This window comes from Aythya marila (assembly GCF_965140915.1).
Source record: "Aythya marila genome assembly, chromosome: 3".
Classification (NCBI taxonomy): Eukaryota; Metazoa; Chordata; class Aves; order Anseriformes; family Anatidae; genus Aythya; species Aythya marila.
In genome coordinates this window covers 104,871,284-104,891,579 of record NC_139044.1, presented here as the reverse complement: position 1 = coordinate 104,891,579, position 20,296 = coordinate 104,871,284, and the positions used below count along the sequence as shown (strand labels likewise).

At 38.3% G+C, this 20,296-nt stretch overlaps 1 protein-coding gene across 6 annotated transcripts in view; it reads right to left on the bottom strand.

The window, feature by feature from the left end:
* The window catches only part of LPIN1 (lipin 1), a 76,023-nt gene that overhangs the window by 19,273 nt on the left and 36,454 nt on the right, over positions 1-20,296 (bottom strand). For 5 of the 6 annotated variants that reach the window (XM_082757256.1, XM_082757257.1, XM_082757260.1 and 2 more), the window contains 11 exons: positions 17,823-18,023; positions 16,395-16,490; positions 14,831-15,165; positions 14,333-14,452; positions 13,090-13,197; positions 8,370-8,499; positions 7,276-7,585; positions 5,760-5,853; positions 4,265-4,452; positions 3,173-3,266; positions 1,705-1,774 (listed from right to left, as the gene is read on the bottom strand). In XM_082757256.1, the coding sequence (XP_082613382.1) occupies positions 1,705-1,774; positions 3,173-3,266; positions 4,265-4,452; positions 5,760-5,853; positions 7,276-7,585; positions 8,370-8,499; positions 13,090-13,197; positions 14,333-14,452; positions 14,831-15,165; positions 16,395-16,490; positions 17,823-18,023 (1,746 nt within the window). The remainder of the gene's footprint in view (positions 1-1,704; positions 1,775-3,172; positions 3,267-4,264; positions 4,453-5,759; positions 5,854-7,275; positions 7,586-8,369; positions 8,500-13,089; positions 13,198-14,332; positions 14,453-14,830; positions 15,166-16,394; positions 16,491-17,822; positions 18,024-20,296) is intronic. The other variant, XM_082757258.1, reaches the window with a different exon arrangement.

Below are 20,296 nucleotides of genomic sequence, written 5' to 3'. Positions count from 1 at the left end.
GTTTAAGGAGGTTCTCAAACATCTGGACAACTTCAAGCAGATGTTCTATTGACTTTTAATGAGACCACAGAATAATAGAATACCCAGAGTTGGAAGAGACACACAATGATCAGAGTCCAACTCCTGGCTCCACACAGGATCACTCCAAAATCAGACCCTATGTCTCAAAGCATTGTCTAAATGCCTCTTAAAATCCATCAGGCTCAGCGACATGGCCACTGCCCCAGGGAACCTGTCCCAGTGCCTGACCACCCTTTCAGTGCAGAACCTTTCCCTATCCCCCAGCCTGACCCTGCCCTGTCCCAGCTCCATGCCATTCCCTCGGGTCCTGTCGCCTCAGCGCCTGCCCCTCCCCTCCCCTCGTGAGGGAGCTGCAGGCCACCATGAGGCCTCCCCTCAGCCTGCCCTGCTCTGCTGTGGGCTGAACAAACCCAGGGACCTCAGCTGTTCCTCATACATCTTGCTCTCTAGACCCTTAACCATCTTTGTAGCCCTCATTCAGATGCTCTGTAATAGTTTTATATCCTTTTATACTGTGCTGTCCAAAACTAGACACAGTGGTGAGGCCACTTGCACATGCTTACAGTTAGGAATGTGTTTAAAGCGCATTTTGCTGAACATGGGTGATTCTTGCAATAGCTCCAGTTTTCAATCACTTCACAAAGCCTGTTTTGATTAAAGTCTCTTAATATTCTAACTCCTTAGTTCCGTTATTAATGTAAACCAAAAACTCTAATAAACAACTGGTTAAGAAAAACAGTAGGATTGAAGGAACTGCTATTTCCCTCAATAGGAAAAATATTTCATACCACTTGTTTCTATTTATCCCTCCTAGGCAAAAGCCAAGAGATCTGGATCCCAGTGAAGACCGATATGCACCTAACAAGGTTTGAATCACTCTGTGGAAGTGATCAGCAAGTACAACTATAATCCTTCCTGTAGGCACTCAAGTTTGGTGGGATGAATCCCACCTTTGATGATTACTGGAATATGTGCAGTAAAACACAAAACAAATCAGTCTCTGCAGCATCCTGAAGTTCAAACCAGGTTTGCCAGATGTTTGGGACTTCTAGGATCATTTTACTTTATATTGGGATACTACAGTGCAGCTACCTGTTTGCATATATAGGTAATGTTCTTTCTGATTTAGTGCTACATGGTGGTGGAGTAAAAAATTTCTCCAAAACCCATAATACTCTTAATTTATGGCAATAGAGATAGAATTTGAATTCACATAGGTAAAACAAAAAACATGTGCTGGGTTGCAAGTGGCAGAAGGAAAGCATAGGATCCAAAATATGTTAAATTCATGGCTAAATAGCACACGTTAGTGCCAATATTGATACTTGCTCCTTTATAAACTTTCACAGTAGCATGCATTTCTGTCCTGAGGCAACAAAATGTAATTGGACTGTTCAATGTGTATAATATAAGCCAGCATACAGCTGTTACAGGGTCATAGCTATTAGTCACTGCCACTGTTGTAATGATCTTAGACTAGGAAATAAGAACTATTCACAGACCAAATTTAATGGTTACGAGTGAATAGATATAACAGTGAATAGTTATGTGTGAATAGATACAAAAGCATCTGCATATCTGTTGTAAAACTACCCATTTTCTCTACCTTAGTGAATGATGCAACTTAATAAACAGTAGAATGTCACAGCTCCCACTCTGACCAACCTTCATATTCAATCTCACCTTTGGCAAAGGTTTCTGGAATGCTTGCATTGCCAGCAGAAGGGGACCAGCTGTTGTCCAGTTGTAGTACCTAGGCGTTCAAGAGAGACAATTACTACATTTCGTAATCTCAGGGTTCTAGTGCACAATCTAGTATTTATCATCTGGTACGTTAAACCCATGAAGCTCCTTTAGCTCAGGTCCAACTCTGGCCTGGACCAGCAACAGCAGTCTCACCTTATTCCACGGTATATTCATAGGCATGTGTTACTTTTTGAGAAACATAAGAGAAGTTAGGTCCTTAAGCAGAAATGGTATTTGTCATCCATTCCTTACTGTACTTCATTATCGCAACACGAGCTACATTTTTTACAAGCAGGTTTCTCTGTTTCTGCATCAAGGCTCTATACAAAGGTTATGGACTGGAGTCTGTAAGATGTTATGGTTTTTCTATGATGTGCTGAACACAGCTCGGCTTACATTGCAGACAGTAGGATTAATACAGTGGTATCAATCATCTGTCTAGAGAACATGACAGTTAAGATCCTCACTGAGTGCTCCTCTCTTCTCAACACATCAGCAGACACATGAACACTACCCTCAAATATCAGAGGACTAAGGCATGGAAGCAGTAAGTGACTGACCTCAGACTGGAGAGAGGGTCAGCTATACACCTCTCAAGTTATCCTTGTCTGATGAAGGAGACAAGGTCATCATATACCCAACACATTTGTGATTAAAGAGTATTGAATAAGGATGTACTGGACACGTCCGATTTTTATAAGCAATGTCTATAACTAAGGGTAGCCTAACTCCTAACTGCAGCACAATGTCATTATGTCTTCTCTACGCTAAACACAGTAAGTCAGCTGCAAGAGGCTGTCAAGTTAAAATACCCTTCATAGAGCTGCATCTAGCATAGGCCATAGTGCTGCACTGCCCAGCAATATAAACATATGAAATAATGTCTCAGCCTTCCAGAAACAGAAGTCTCATATTGAGTGGGTGAAGTCTGACAAGTCTTGAAAAGCAATGCCTCCACAGAGGCACGTCAGCAAAAATATTCAGCTTATAGAGACAACCTGGTGGGTACGGAAGGTCTGCAAGCAGACTGCCACATCCCTGTAAATATTCATTATTCAAATTTACTCAAGGCAAGGCTTAGCAAGTTCACAACCTATTTCATTTTTACTCTATCAATTGCATGTGAACACCATTAGCATTTAATACTAGCTTCTTGAAATTCAAATTCTGTTAAGTTAGCTGTGACAGGTCATCTGAAGCTGCTCTTTCAGTTTAAAGGAGGAAAGGTACATGGAAGAAGAAGAACCTGAATTCACTAGAGAGATGACTCCTTCTTGATGAATCTATGCTATGAATGTGCAAAACCCATTTTTCAGCTATGGTCAAATTGATCTAACACTCTGAAGTAGCACAAGCAATGTTTTAATTGCAACAGTAAGAATCATTTCTCCTGAAAAATACTTACTTATTTCCAATCTTAACCACAAGGTTAGGGTCATCAATGATAGCAGGATTGTCCACAAACTGCTGATATGTTACGGCATGTTCTAAGAACTCTTCTGTTGGGAAAAAAATGCATATGTAAATCATACATTTATAGATTCCTGGGGCAAAACAACCTAAAAAAATTAGCATTAACTCAGACATATAGCTTTCCCACTCAGAGTCTGCCCGTGACTACTAGGGTACGAGATCAGCAGTAATATAGAAGCAAGAGGTTCAAAAACTCTCAATTTCAGAAGATGCTGAGGGTTTCTTTGTGAGCTGTTGGGTGTCCTCCTCCTTCATAAGACAAGCTAAGTAAAAGCTTAGGGATGTAACTGTGAGGAGGAAACTCAGGCTTCTAAGCAAAGTAAAACAGTACTTTGTCATCACTTCCACTGATCCTCTGTCCAAATCAGGAACAGGTGGGCTTACGTATACGTAAACCCATGAGCAAAAACTTAATACTCACTTCTAAGGCTTACTGCAAAAGGAACACATCTGTGAACAAACACCCTTTCCACAAGTTGTTACTCCTTCCACAAAATTCCCATAGTTTACAGGTGATTTGAACAACGAACATAGATCACAATATATTCAAAATGCTTTAATAACTATCTTTTGAACAGAAATTAATGTAGCATCAGGATCAGGTGGGTTTATGCCTCCACATTACTGCAGAATATGCATGCTTTAAACCATTTATCTTCACAGTATGCAGCTAGAAGTTTCAAGCACAGAGTACTCTAAATGATTTATGTAAAGAATCACACAAGAAACTGGTGACAGAGCTGATGTCCCCATTTACAGATCTTTTTCATTCCTGACATGGACAGTCGAGTACTTCCATATATTTTCCTAGTATACAGCAGATTATTAAAATATGTTAAAATTATAAGTCCTTTATCAGTGTAGTGTTTTAAACGTGAGAAATTTTATGAAACTTGTCATTTCAGGGACGATATTTTCTCAACACATTCCTAGATACAGCCGCAGGAGGGCACTGTTTCCTCGGTCAAGGATGTTAAAACTCGTCTAACAGCACACGCCTCTAATTCAGAAGGTCATTTAATACCTTTGGTTATTTCTTTGTTGTCAGTAAGGCCTCCACAAAGAGAAATGGCAATGGAGGGCAAATCTCTGATTCCATCTGAGGTGCTTTCAACACCACTGTCAACACCTGAACTCCCAAAAGACTGTGGAGACTGACTGGCAGACCACGGCCCTGTGTCATTTGTGTTCTTGCTTTGTACATTGTCCCCACTGAAAAAGAAAAATCAGACATTCAGTCTTCACATATCCATTCCCATATTCTCTCCCTTCAACATGCACTGCTTACATCTGATGCATACTTAAAAATACAGAAAAAGAAATTTGCTTGTTTTAGCCATAAAATTTAAACAAAGTAGCATAGGCCTCACATAACCTTCCAAATTAGGTTGTTTCTACTTACTTGCCTAAACCAGTCATGTATAGCTCATTTACATGAGAGAGGAAGAATAAGACAATAAACTGTAAAAGCTTATTAGACAAAATAATACTACTATAAGCAGAGTTTATACTAGTAGGACTGTTCTCACATTGGAAGAAGAATAAATATAGCTTATTCTTGAATTTGTATCAATTATATAAACTGATATCTAACTCCAAAATGAAGGATGTATATGTTTGCATATTTATGTCAAATGTGTATATAAATAAAATAATTTACATATAAGCTATTAAGATCTTTAAAAATTTAAGAAATAGCACATAATTATATCCACTTAAGATCTGTGTATAGATGAGATCATTATTACAAAGTGCAGGTTCTTCAAGTTCTGCTTTCCATTCCAGATTTATATGAATGCATTTGAGAAAGGAATTTGCAATCCAGCCTTTTCCTCTATATTACTAATCTTCCTCTGTTTTATTGAAATGCTAATATTACAACAGCTGAGTTTAAGCAAGAAAGAAAAATAAAATATGCAAGCTGCCTTAATTGTTGCTCAATGACTTTAGTCAAATGACTAGAGTGATGTGGAAAGAAGACTAGAAATTTTAAAAGAGATTCTGATTTAGATTGAAACAAATTGGAAGTTGTATGTTTGGTATAAAATATTTTCATACATAAATCTGTCAGGAACTCATTTGTGAATGATGCACAACATTCATATTTATAGGCAATCACCCACAGTAGAACAATGTAAGAGCAATAATTTTATGCTGTTAGCAGTAAGCTGTGTTCTTCACAGTAATAAGCAAGGACATGGGGATATATATATCCCACAGCCAACTGCTCTCCCAGGGCATGTGAGTAACACTCACAAACATCAGTGTACATTACATAACAATCCACAATCAATATATGATGCTTAGTTGACCAAAATGGAAAATCAATTTTAAGCACACTTTTTAGGCCCTAATGCCAAGCTATACGGAAGGTCTAATACTCCAAGCTGAGGTGAAAACAGAAGGAAAACAAAACTTTGTACTTTAAAAAGGAGATCTCATCCAGTTCACATGAACAGTTTAAATTTGAAAGGTAAAGAGCTATTTAAATAGTAGAAATATAAACAAAGGACTTATACTTTTTGGGGAAATAAAGTGCAGCAATTTCGGGATCCATGTCAGTGAGGTCATCTAAATAGACACCATCAGCACCAAGATGCCGGCTTCGTTTGTCTGTAAGGGATGGCATAAATAAGCCTATTAACAAATATTTTCTGAGTAACAAGACAGAATTGTTATTGCAATTTAGCTATTCATTTTAGGACTGAAAAAGAAGACAGGTTGTAACACTTTGTGAACTACAGTTGCATTGAGTGGTACTGCCAAAAGTTTCAAACCAAGTTGCTTGCATACACTATTCACACTTCAAACACACAAACATGACAGCATAGGACATTATTTGAGACATGCTGCAGCCCCACTGTTCCAGACAAAACCACTGGGAATTAGAAGTCAGTGGTCACTACAGGAAAACAGAAAGAGGAACTTTCATAAGTATTTCCACAGGCCTATCAATCAAAGCATTTAATCTCCACATAATTAATCTTCAATCACCCTGCAAAACAGAAACAACACAACAGACTATCACTACAGTCACTACCAGACTATACCTGGCATGCTGGTGGAGACAATTCACTCTTTCAAACATACAACTGATGTGTTGCACACATGCACCACTGCAGAAGACAAGACAGCATAGACCTGAACCCAGATTTTGTCTTACACTAGTACTAACATGCAGTGCCACCTCTATCCTGCTGTTGCTGCTAAGTCTAGACAGATAACTAGTATAAGGCCAAATTTTATTTGGAATTCATTCTAAAAACCCCAGCTTCTTGCTGTCACGATTTCCAACATGAAACATCACAAAAGCAATCAGATTTTTTTGTTGTTTTCAGAGACACTGAAAAGCACGGGGAAGTGGCTAAAAACGTGTATACTTACTGATAAAAAAACATCTGCACAAATCAGGCTTTTATAGAGCTTTCATAATTATAGAATAATTAGAGCTCTAAAAAAACATTTGTAAGTAAATTTCATGTGAAGATTTTAACATTTGGAATAAAAAAAAACATGGTTATAGATACCAAGAATTTGGAAGCAGAAAAGCAGACAGAATTTTATCTCGCAAATTCAAAACAAGATGTGTACCAACTAAACATAACTCCTGAAATGGATTATGTAAAACAAAACTACCTTAATTTACAGCAAACCTGTTGTTCACGCAAAATATATATTACTAGTTTGTACACGAATAGAGAGGTTCAACAACTATTCGTCATGCAGAACAACTCCAAAAATGGTCAAAGCAAGTAATTCAGCAGATGTAGAACAGGCTTCTACCAAAATGAGATCTCTGAATTCATCAAATATGGAAAAATCCCCAGTGAAGGAGAACTTGTGTCTTACTACTTCATTCCTGTGAGCTGCCTGCTGCACTGCTAGGTTTTGATGGCTCTTTTAAAGTTTATTCCTTTCCAGATCTCAAAGTGCCCTAAAGGCACAGATTAATTGATATGACAATGGGGTGCTTTATCACCATGAAATCTAAAGACAAAAATCATACACATAAAAGTGCAGAATCAACAGTTTTACCTTTCTTTCTGGTAGGGGAATCTGTCTTGTCAACTGCTTGGGCTGAGCAAGCTGCAGCTTGTTTTATTTCTTCATTGGCAGGCAACGGTGCTACAGCTGCTCCTGTAGACTCTGTCTCTGGCTTATTTGCCTCAGCTGGCAAGGGCTCAGTTTCATCTGCAGTTGCTGCATCTGCTTGTCCAAGGGCAGGTAGAGGAGACACAGTGTTAAACTCCTCCACAGGAGCACTCTGGATGACTCGAAAGTGAGTGCTTTCAGAAGGATTTACATCTACCATGCTGGGTTCCTTAGCTTTGATCAGGGAACTGGTCTGTGAGGGAAAATAAACAGACTGCTATATAGAAAAGCTCTTAAAAAATGCAACAGCCAGAGTTTTACCTGTTCTGTTCAATTCAAGGATATCGCATTCTCGAGATGATCTTCACTCCTCTCTCCGTGAGGCAGGTGTAAGCCCTTAACCTCCCCTTTCCTGTATGAACACTCTGGCTCAACAGCTATGGTAAGGAGCCAGCCACACCTGACCTGAAGTTGCACATGGCTTCTGTGCAGCATGGAAGGCAATGCTGCTGGCATGCTACAGATCCTGCCAGCTAGCAAGGCCCTCAGAAAAGCCAAAAGGCCTCAGGCTGGAGAAAGGCACCAAGCCTTGGCTCAGCCAAGGGAGTTGCACATCTGGGCATGTGGAGATACAGAAGCACAGGTGCTGCTGGACTCACACATTCAAGCAGCCAATGTTATTTTTTGTGAATCAAACTGCTAACACCAAGCACCTCATTTCCATCTAAGGCCCTTTATGAATTTCAGTGATTTACCAAAGGGTGCTGGGTTCTATTTTATACGTTATTTAAGTTTCTAAGTTTTACAAGACTAGGTCTTAGGTACGTCTCCGTTTTCTACCATACATTATTTGTGCTGTGAAATAGCACACAGCATTTCTCTGTATCTCCTAAGGAGCAAAATGCAATTTTCTTACATAAAATATTACAATTTCATGTACAAACGGGATCCATTCCCTCTTCAGGAGTCTGCAATAAAATAAGCCCTATTAAAGCACAATAGATACCATCAGGAAGTAAAACAATTACACTGGATACCTTTGTAGCTTGGGGTAGCTCTCCCCAGGCCCAGTGCATGTGTGGATTATTCTTCAGTCCGCTCCTGTCCATGGGTTTACTGACTAATTCTGAATCACTTTTAGGAGTAGAAGGGCGTGAACCTGACGGGCTGAAGAAAAACAAACAAACAAAAATAAATAATGCTTGTTACAAAAATACTGCAAAAACAAAAATAACCACAATGCACTAACCACTTTCCAAACTGACATCCACCAGCCCAAAGCATTGAGTATTTTGTATTTATTATCAGCCATATGACAGTGTGAAAGCATGGAAAAACATTTCAAACAGTTCAGGATCTTCTTAGACTGGCACTCAGAGGTCTCATTTGTCATTTTTTAGTGAATGCCATCACAGAAGTAAGCTTTGAGAAGCAGAAAGAGAGGCACTGGATGTGAACATTTCATGAGGATTTTTTTTTTTTTTTCTGTGCAGAAGAAAAGAATGTGAAATGGGGATGGCACCAGCAGCAGCAGATGAAGAGATGTTAGTATTGTTATAATGAAGTGCAGAAATGATTCATTCACATCAACAAGCCACTTTACCCTGACTAAATAATAAATTAGTCTAAGGAATCCAGTTGATTACTTCCTTTTACTGACTTGTTCAGTTCTATCTTCATACACATGTTTTTAGGGAAGCCAGCAAGAGCAGTGCACAAAGAATGTGAGCCTTCCCAGTGCAAAAATATTTAACTGTTTTGCTGCCTACTGGAATATAAAGTATTTAATCATTTATTAGTAAATTATCAGTTTGTAGCACATTTTTAATGTGATGAAGTCAATAACGTGATGTCAAGTTAGCCGTTAATAAATAATCATTCACTAGTTTCAAGGGCAAAATGAAAAATCCTAATTATTTATTCTGCCTTTCTGCGTAATGCAAGTCCTAGAATTTCTCCTAGAAACTCCTGAAGAAAGACCATTATTTTTGTTTGAGCCAAACATTTGTGGCTGTGTGAGCCAGACTTTGGTATACTAATACAATCTTGATTTATAAACTACAAGGAAAAAAACAATCCACAACATTTCTGGATCAAAGGTCCAAAGCTGAGCTACCTTCACAAAGGCTTTCTACGTTTAGTCTAAATTCTTCACGTTTGATTTATACCTTCTTTTAGATAAACTGAATAGCCCAACCAGTTTTGTTCTTTTAACATAAGGCAGTTTTGTAGAGCTTGCTCAGGCATTCATTCGTCGTAGGAAAATAATTACTTTACACTAACATAAAGCAGCTTTTAGAAACCTGTGAATTTCACATCTCTGAATGTTAGCAACTAATTATTTACATTATTACTGGTTTTTAGCTTTGTTGCAGTAACGTATTCCTTGAATATGGGCAAACACAAAAACTCTTCAGCTACAAATAAGTAATTTATCTAACTAAACTGTTACGTTTGTAACAGGACCAAAAAGAATCTTCCACAGCGGTGCTCAAGAATTTCAAGTATTTATTAGTCCTTAGGATATAACCTACCATTTGACAGACAAAAGAATTGATGCAATAAGCTGTAAAAGGCTTTTCTAGTTCTTAGGATTCAAGATATGCCTATTGAGATTAATACCTTTTACATATCCCACTGACAAATCTGTAGGATTTGCAATACCTTCCACGCATCTAGGGCCCACTGAAAGTTTCGAATACAGGAACCTGGGAAATTCAAAAAGTCTCAGCCAGCAAAAATGCTTCTACGGCAACTTTAAGCCCCCAAAATCTAACTTTTGGGAAGTGTTATCACCACACAAATTAACCTGTGCACTACATACATTTTAACCTTCAAAATGCCTACTGTTTACTTCTCCAGTTTAGGCTGTGGGGTATATTCATCCCAAGTTCACTTACCCACCCAGATAACATGAGAGAATAGAGGCACTACTTCAGCCTGGGCTAGAAACTCTGTAGTTAGCAGTGAGAACACAGACCACAGAGTGGGGCAGGGAGGAACTCTGCCTTTTCCAGAGCTTTCTCTGAAAATACAAATTTCCTTGTACACAGAACTAAGTGGGGAAGAAGCTGGTGTTACTCAGCAATAAGAACCATGATATGTGTTCCCAGCCACACACACGTAAGTGCCAGAAACAGTGTACATTAACACAGATACAGCTCTGCTCTGAGAAGGCTCCTGCTGCAAAAGGTTGCCCCATGATCCAGGCACCAGTCTAGGTTATCTGTTCACAGAAGATACAGCTCAAGTATAACCATGGTAAATCAGGAATGGGATGAACATCTAACCCCACAACATCACCCACTCTCCAAAAACAGCGTATACACCAGAGTACATGCTATCTACTGAACTTTCAACTCAAACACAATTCACATTCTATAAATACTCTTCTACAATAAAATACAAGATTTGAGGAGTAGCAGCACATTGGATCTTCAGAATTGTTTTCAGCTGATTCCTCCTTGGAGCTTACTGTACAAATACTAATGCAACCTCAGGGTAGACCATAATTATCACTGTAACAGCATCTTAATTTAAAAGGTCCAACATTAAATCAGACTGCAAACATGCATCCACTAGGCAAACAGGGTAAATTATGTTCCTGCTTGTATAAAAGGATACTAAAGCATTCTTTGTATCTTCTGGAAGACAAGCTGGAATTTTGTATGCCACCCATTAGCATGGGGTTGGTGGCCTCCCACTGTGAGCTGTTCTACCATTACAGAGAAATAAATACCTTTGCTTTTCTTTCACATGCCATATTGTTGTTTAACACTCAATAGCTACTCTCTCCACCTAATACCCTTCTGGAACAGCAACAGTTTATACATGCAGATGGCAATTATGCCTACTACAGTCTTGCTTGTTTACTTCCTGTTTGTATAGTTCTGCTTCCATATGTGATGCCAGATGTCTCCTTTATCTGCTCAGGGACTATTTTAGCTGCTATTTCCCTCATACTATTGCCACCAAAGTAAAATCACACTGAAGACTAATAAAGCTCACAATCACATCCCTTCAATTTTCGTTGCTCCATTAGTTCAAATTAAATCTGGGATTAATGTGACACTTGCACTAGGTGTCAATAAAGCTGAATACCAAGTTGGTGCAGGATTTGTAATCCAGTGATAGCAACCTATACTTCACTGGATCAAAGACTCAGAAAGGGTTTTATTTCTTACATCACTGAGATATTTGTATCTCAGGCTGAACTACGCCTTGACTTTCATGCAATTCTTCTGTCGTTAAGTTAGGCACTGGCCCAGCTGAAATTCTCTCACCTTCCACAGATTGCTATAGATACTGCACATCAAACTACAGCCACCAGCCCTGTCAATGCTACATGAGAAAGAAGAGCAACCTCAGCTCAGTGTGACCTGAAGAAGAATCCTGCCTTGACTAAAGTCAAATAAACTGGGAAAGTAGTCAGAAGGAAAGAGGTTTACCTCATGTACATATCACAACAGTAGCTGAGAGCCTCTGAACTTCATTTGGGGTGGCCATAGCAGGGTTTCTTACTTCACAGAGGAAAACAGTTGCAGACACAGACAAGTTACTACAGCACTTTCACTGTATGTCTACACTGCAGGACTCCCAAGCAAAGTTCACAGATCCATACAGGAGACGTCAGTGCTCCAGGCCTGCACTTGTGTGCCTGCCCTACCATCCCACTACAAACACTGAGGAGAACATTCTTGATTACTCCAGGGTCTCACCTCAGCTTGGTGCTGCTACATGGTCAGCCTAAAGAGAGCAGATCTACGAACTGGGAAACCCTCAAGATTATCAGTTTTGATACAGCACCTAGTATGGCATAAACATTGAGATAAGTAATGAGCAACTTAGCTCAATTTATTACTCAAAGCTTCCTGAGCACTAAAGGAGAACTGTAGAGGTCACATTCAGATATATACTTTAGACAGTTTAACTTACTTGCTGTAATGTCTACACTGACTTAATGGAGAGAAAGGGCCTGGCTGCAGAACCTTGAGAGACCTTGAATTTAAGAGATTATTAAAAATGTCCATACCCACTTTCAGCTCTGTAAGAGAGAGTCCACAGCCAAAGGAAGCCTACACTACAGTGAGGGCTTAACTGTGGATCTCCTTAACTTTAAGCAAGATGCCCTACCTGTTGCGCCATCTTTCCTCCCTAAAATATTCTCCTACTGCAATCCTTCCCCTCCCCAAAACAGGTAACAAGAGAAAAGAGGTTCTGTTTTGGTTCTTGGCTCCTCCCATGACAAGGTTTGCTCTCCTTATTTTTCCCTTAATCTCTGAGGCCTTTGTTCAGCTTTTACTTTAACATCCTATGCAAAACCAAACTTCTCAGGAAAACCATGAGATAAAAATGACATTAAAATATACATTAACTGCAAAAAGACACATGTAAATATCAATCTTCAGAGGAATGCAAGTTTTCACTCTATGTTCTTCCCTTTTTTTTTTTTTTTTTTTTTTTGATATCATCTTAATCAACTTCAGTTTTAACCCTGGTTTGCTTTGTCCTGATTTTACATTAGCCACCCTCTTTCATCGTATGATTCATCAAGGCAACTTACCTCCCATCAGTGCCCACAAAGAAGTAAGCAGAAGACATAGTTTTCAATGTCACTTTTTCTAAAAGTGTCTGGGTTAGCAATAAGTGCAGTTATAAGTTCAGCAAAGTCCATGTGCAATTAATGTGTCAAGAGTGTATTAATGTGTTCAAAGGATTAAAGAGCAGCACAGAAAAGAGGGAGAACAACTGTTCTACCTGTCTGGAGGAGAAAAGTGAGAAGATTGATGAGGACAAGAGTTAGATAGGCCTCCATCTGCTGGAACAGTGAGAAGAGAGGATTGCCCTGCACAATCTATAGGCTTACTGGACAGCACAACATGTTGGTAGGAAAAAAAAACAGGGTGTCATTATTCACAAGTGCTAATTAACACAAGCTCTTTGTGTATTAGCTACATGAATGCGTGAATCTAGAGTTTTCAAAATCCAGAATATCGCAATTCAAAAACAAAGAGAACATACAGTTCAAAGAGCCACAGAAGGGGCAGGGTATTGATACATGTTATCATCAGACTAACAAAGCTAATCTCATTAAGCTTTACAGAGAAAGCTTCTTCTAGAATGCAATTCAAAACACCTAAATTAAGCCGTTGCTCTGAAATCATCTGCTTACTCTCATTTCTTCCACTCCTCACCCACAGAGGCAGTGTATTAAGATAAGACTAACAATAAAGTCTTATAAATACCTCCCCACTCCAACAGTCTCCATGAAGATGGAGGGCACGTGTGCACAGCCACATAAACAGACACACTTTATTTAGACTATAATGCAATGTAACTGAAATCAAGTGAAGAACTATCCATTTTTCACAGTGTTCCATAGACACAAGAAAGGAGATCCAAACTGATCTGCTTTGACATTAGATCATCTTTACGGTCCCTTCCAACCCAAAGGTATACACATGCACACAAACACACATACAGGAAAAAGCAAGCAAGTTACTGTATGTGTTCTTTCACATAATAAATATTTTCTATCTACCATTGCAATTCATTAGATTAGCTTTAAAAATGGACCCAAGAAGCTCATATTCATGGTCACTAAAAAGCAGTATTTTTATACATCAGCTCTGATTTTGCAAGGAGTATACACAAAGTACCGAATATTTATGTCTGCACTCACTGAAGTCCTTAAAAGGTACGTGCTTCAGGCAAAGATTCAGCATTCATAAAATGATCATCCTCTCTAAAGTATTTATATGCAAGCAGTGTAATCAACAGATATAAATATTGTTTACAATATCTGGGCCAGCACTTGTATGTATGTATTTGTTGAATCAACGACAGAGTTAATATGAAGTTATTGTACACTGATTTCATCTAGCAGCTGACAGGGACCATGGTTGGCAACAATTTTTTGTAAGACTTCATACAGCAGTAGCATAAAAGAAATTAATGGAAAGAGGACAGTAATCTAGAACTGCACTATCACAAAAATTACCTTTGAAGAGGAGACCATTCTCCATCTGAATGAGGATAAGATGAAGACTGAGAATATGTAGAAACTACAGGAGCCGTTATGTCAGATACTTCATCAACAAACACATCCGGAACAGGGATCCTAGGTACAGGGAAAGACATGACATTTAAAAACATACTTGATTACCCAACTGATACATACTCCAGATAACAGGGGAAAAAAATAGTGCAGAGAAGAATTAGTCTAACGTGAACTAAAAGGAGATAAAGAGATAGATGTTATCTGATTCACACCTTCTAGTGCACAGCGTAATTGAACATTGTTTTTGTTTTCAGTGTTATTTTCATTATTTTTGTTAGTGACATTCCTGATGGCTTTCTAGCCTAAAGCTTTTTCTTAGAAAAACATGTTCATCAGCCATGTGTACTGACATATACAGAAATTACTGTCAGAAGGTACAGAATGGAACATAAACCTAACATTACGTTTCTATTATATATCTCAATTCTGCTCTAATACCTTGAATTGTCCAATGGTTCCTTTTCTTCCTCAGAGCTAATCTCTATAGGAAACATGTCTTCATCTTCTGACGTGTCTCCATTGTCTTCTCTTTTTAAGCTGTCTATTTTATGAGTAGATTTCCTCCTCTTTTTCCTCCTTTTTTTCACAGAGCTACAAACTGGAGATGTTTCGGTACCAGTCTGGGATCCATGAGCTTGGGGCGATACTTGTGAGGATGCACTGTTGTCCGGGTTTCTTATCCTGTCAATGGAGTTCCTCTTCAGCTGAGCTTCCATTAAAGCAGTTCCCTCAGATATAATAGGGGATGTAGAGAGATGGTAAGGAATTACCTCCTGAGAAAGCAAAAATCCAAAGCATATAACGTATTAGTTCCTCTGCTAGACATAAATCTAGTTTTAAATTCTATGCACAATTACTGAAAGACATTTACACTTCAGAAAAGTAACTAAGATTTAGCATCTGGATGCTCAGCATGATCCTGTAGCACACGGCAACTGTTCCATAGATGCATCTCCCTAAACAAGCCAGGAACAATACTCTTAACAAAGAGGATCTAATATTAGCCAGTTAATGGCATGAGTCTCTATTCACCTGATGCCAGATGCAGAGCAGAAACAAAATCCTACTTTTTAACATGAACAGTCTGTAAAATCCAATTTTCCTTCGCAACTCAAAGATACTAGTCAAGGTAGGTCAACAGTTTATAACTAGGTCACATGAACAGTCTCATATGCACACATATGTACATATGTTCTCATATGTACACAACTCTAGACACAAATGGAAGCATTTCTAGCCATTTTCAGTCACCAAGTAACTGTTAGCACATAGAAGACTTTACAAAGATATAAAGATGAAAACACCCCATGGGCAGAAATCCCACCTGAAACTAGTAGCGTACTCAGTAGAAAAATTTGAACATTCATCCCACCTTTAAGGGGCTTTTTCTATGTTAGATTACATTACATGTGAACTACTCAAAACTAGCATGACCATAACTTACAAAGACTAGTAACTTACAATCACATAGCTTAACAGTAGCATTCTCCTTTAAATATAATTCCACATGAATAGTAGTTATAAGACCACATCTTTGGTGAATACCAGAATTACTAGAATTACTCTGTGCACAGAAGTTTAAAAGGCATGTGCACTTTGTACTGGCAGTCTGCTGAGTATATGCATTCAAAGCAAATATTTCTGCAAAAACAGGTCCATGGGAATATCATCCTTTGTTGCTCATATATTTGGATCGTATGAACTGTGTACAAGTTATTCTGTTCATACACTGACATGCATATAAACTCTGATATTTTTAGTTATGTGACTACTTACTTCAGATTGTTCCAACCTCAGCAATTTAAAAAATAAATATATATATATATACATGTATTTATCTATAAAAGCTGCATGGTATTGAATTTCCATAGCAGAAAAATGTCCAGAAACTTCCAAAATTATAGAATGGATAAAGATATGTTCTTCAACAAAATTCTTAAATTCAAAACTGATCTTGATGAGTAAGCATTGAATTTTAACAAACTAAAATTGTGACTCTTACCTTATCATTATCCATCTCCTGAACAAAAAAGGCCTCTCCATTGTCTCCTAGTTTCATGTGTAGATCTACAGCCTCTCCATTAATTTCTATGTCAACCTGGAAGAAAATAACATTTTGTTTAACTGAAAATAAAGTTATTTTTGGTATACAGTTTCTGTTCGGCTATCCTACTATTGTCACAGGACAAATGCTTCTCAGAGAAGCATAGGAAACCTTGTAATAAACACAAACTCCAGTTTCACTCCCCACCCCTTAACAAGGCCATCAATTGTCAGTATGTTGTCCTAATTTGTTGAGCTCACCAGTGTCTTGCTCCTCTACTCAGGAAGGTATATATCCATTACATAAAGTCCTGAATCTTTTTAAATGTAATTCTGTATGCTTCATTCATCACATAAATCTCTTCTCCTTTTTAATTCATAGCCTAATTTTGCATCGTTCAAAAAGTACTTCCACTTGGAAATTCTTAATATCCTGCCTTTCAAATTCATTAGACAGACACTATGAGAAGCACAAATAAAAACTGATTTATATTTTCTACACAATTCACATATTGATTTTTTTTTCCACATGTTTACCTCAATGCTGTACAGCCCCAGCCATTTCCATTTCTTCCCAGGAGGCTCTCTCTCTTTGCCTATAACCATTTTTGCCACAAAATCCATTTTCACAGTATTCTGGGGGGCACTTAGACAACCCTACATTATTGTTATATGTCAGGACACAGGATATTCTTGCCATAGTAACAATTTTAATTTTTATCCATCCTAAATATTTGTATTCCTTTCTGATTCGTGTAAAAATTGAACAACATGCATGGTGACATTTGAATCTTTCTGCTGAACAATTATAGCTACCATTAGAACTCGGACTATATGTAGTTACACAATATTTCCTAAAATAATCTGCCATGCTTTAGTCACTGGCAACTTCTCATCTGATATCATGTTGCCAGGTCATTCAGCTTGATTATATTTATCTAAAGTCCTCACAGCTTTTTCTAGCTTCAACTGACTTTAACATTCTGTTATCTGGAAGTATTACTTCAATATCAATTCCCTTTTTGTAACTATCAATACACATGTAAAACAAAGGGGTCTTAATACCTAGTCAATAATGAAATTGGGTACATGCCCAAATTAGCACAATCAAAATTTTGCTCTGCTGAAAATAAATACTATAAATGCCTTTTTTTATATATTATTATTATTACAAATGTTTTTTGTCTATTATGTCTTACATTGTCTATGATGTCTTATAAATTACACTTTGAAATGCAACAAGCATTTTAATCAAAGCTTGCCTCAATTTGAGCGTATTTTAAAGACTGTCTGAAGAAAACCTTGACTTACACAAAATGTTCAGTAACTTTTGTGCCATTCTAGTCAACGCATAGACAGAACATATCAATGGTGTGAATTTTCTTACCACTTTCTCCCTAGAACGTAGAACTCCCATTTTCCCAAAGCGTACATGGAAAGGGGAACACTGAAGATTTCCATCTGGCTGACGTACAACGATTATATCTATACATCCCGACAATGTGGCTGGGTTTAGTCCCTTATAGAGCTCCTTCACAGTTACAAACACTTGCCCTGCTAACTGTCCGACGTAATTCATGGTTTGGACCTGAAAAACAAAAGATAAAACAAACAAGGTTTTGTTTCCTGCTTTATATTTTAGAGACACTTGATACCAAGGTATTTCAGATCCCAGCAATGAGATTTTCTTTTGTTTCACAAAGTAATAACTGCACATAAAATCAGGATTTCCCACCTGATTTATTTTCAGCTGACATGCGTAGAGAGCTATTGAAAGGCAAAGGTAAAAAGGGACCTTTTAACTCAGAGAATTATACAGGTTTCAAAAGTTCATAAAATTAGTTGCATTCCAAACCGCTGTCAGACTTCTAGACTCTGCAACTCATAAAATTTTCTAATTATCTCTGAAGAGAAAAGCATTACTTCCAAAATAACATCTCCTCCTATCAATTATTGTGCTCTCAGAATGGATATGCTTTTCTTGCGTATTTCTACAGGCTTTTAAGGGCAGGGCAAGTGAATGGTTTCTAATTTTCCACTACATTAAAGGCAAAGACTATTCTCCCATTTTACAGGATTTCTCCTGTTAAAAGATTATCATAAATCAGAAACAAAATGGATACATGTTAAGGTTTGACAGGCAACCTTCACTCCAGAACTGCCAAACATTAGAGTGCCGTCTAATGCAACTTTATCATTCTTTTAAAACAGCTTTTTGGTATCAACAGGTTTATTAAAAATTAGGCATATGCTGATGGATGAAATGATTGGCTGGCTGGCTTTATTTCCCCTGCTCATGGATTTGTTTAGCATAGTTTCCCGCTTCTGCTCTGTTAATGCACCATTTTTATGCTCCATTAATACACACAGTCCCCTACACGAGACAGGGCACATACTTAGGCACTCAAAAATTCAAAAAGTCTCTCAGAATATGAATGAATTTGAGCAGATACCCTCCAGAACACTGGGGACTTTTAATGTCTATTATCTCCCTTATTTTTCTAACACCTCTTGCAGATTATGAGCTACTGCTTTCAGGGAAGTCCTTATGCACTCGGTGTAACACATATGCTTCACATCCAAGTTCTCTGCTGAGCTGCACATCACCTGGAAGTCAAAAAAAAAAAAAAGAGACACTTGCAGGGCAAGCAATGGTAAAACTCCTGCTGATGGGCATGAGAACAGAGCTGAGCTCAGAGCCTGAGAGACAGTCCCTGCACTGAGCTCACGGCATGGGTTAAGCAGCAGCATCTGCAGCAACACAGGCTCTCTTTCAGCTCTGTTCCCTCAGAAACAACAAAAAGACGCAAGTGTGAAATGCTGTGAAAATAGCTCCAATTTTTAACAGGGATTTATATTTAGAAACAAACAAACAAAAATAACACAATGAAGGTACTACCATGAAAAATTGAAAAGTTAGGAATTTGGATAATTAAGGCTGGTCCTTTCATGCATAACTGTTCTAATTAATGATCACCTGTTTTGTTTTCTTCTTTTTCCAGCAGCCCCTCCACATCAGTTGAACAAAAACTTTGTTTTCTTCTGTGTTTCTATGGCAATACATAAGCACTAGGACACAAACCATGTTCTGATGGGAGAATTATTTATATTCCTTTGGGTTTTATGTAGTCGTCACTACACTGCTGCTGAAAGTGATGATGCTCTCCCCATTTGACAGTTGGGAAATGGAATCTCAAAAAGATTAAGATTAAAACTAGGCACTAACTTTGGAAACTGAACTGACTTTTTCAAAGTATTTAGCATTACACAAGCTGCTAACTGATTAAAGATAGATCCCTAAATACTGCTTGGTGAAGCGTTTCCTCACAGCCCATCCTCAGGCATCTAGAAAGTGCCACCTACTGAAAATTCAGCATGGGAAAACTTCATGGCAGGAAGAGTTGTCATATTCAGGTCGCCAGTGTTCAACTAGCAGCAGCACTGCTGGGCTCCTACAATTCATATGTTAGTAACATACTTTCCTGAATGCAAATCCAGCAGTGAGCTGTTTCCCAGAGAACCTTAACCATGACACACCCTATGCTGTGTCACAGACTCACAGAACAACAGGTCGGAAGGGACTTGTGGAGGTCACCTGCTCCAAAAGGGTGCTCAAAGGAGGGTCAGCATACACCAGCTTGCCCAGGACTTTGGCCTCGTTGGGTTCTCAGTGTCTTCAGGGTGGACATTTCATACCCTCTCCAGGCACTTGTTCCCATGTCTGATTGTCCTCACAGTGACAATTTTCTTCCTAATATCAGAATTTCCCAAGTTGCAACTTGTGTCTATTGCCTCTTGTCCTGTATCTGTGCACCTCGAAGAAGATGCTGGCTCTGTTTCCTCAGTACCTCCCAACAGGTA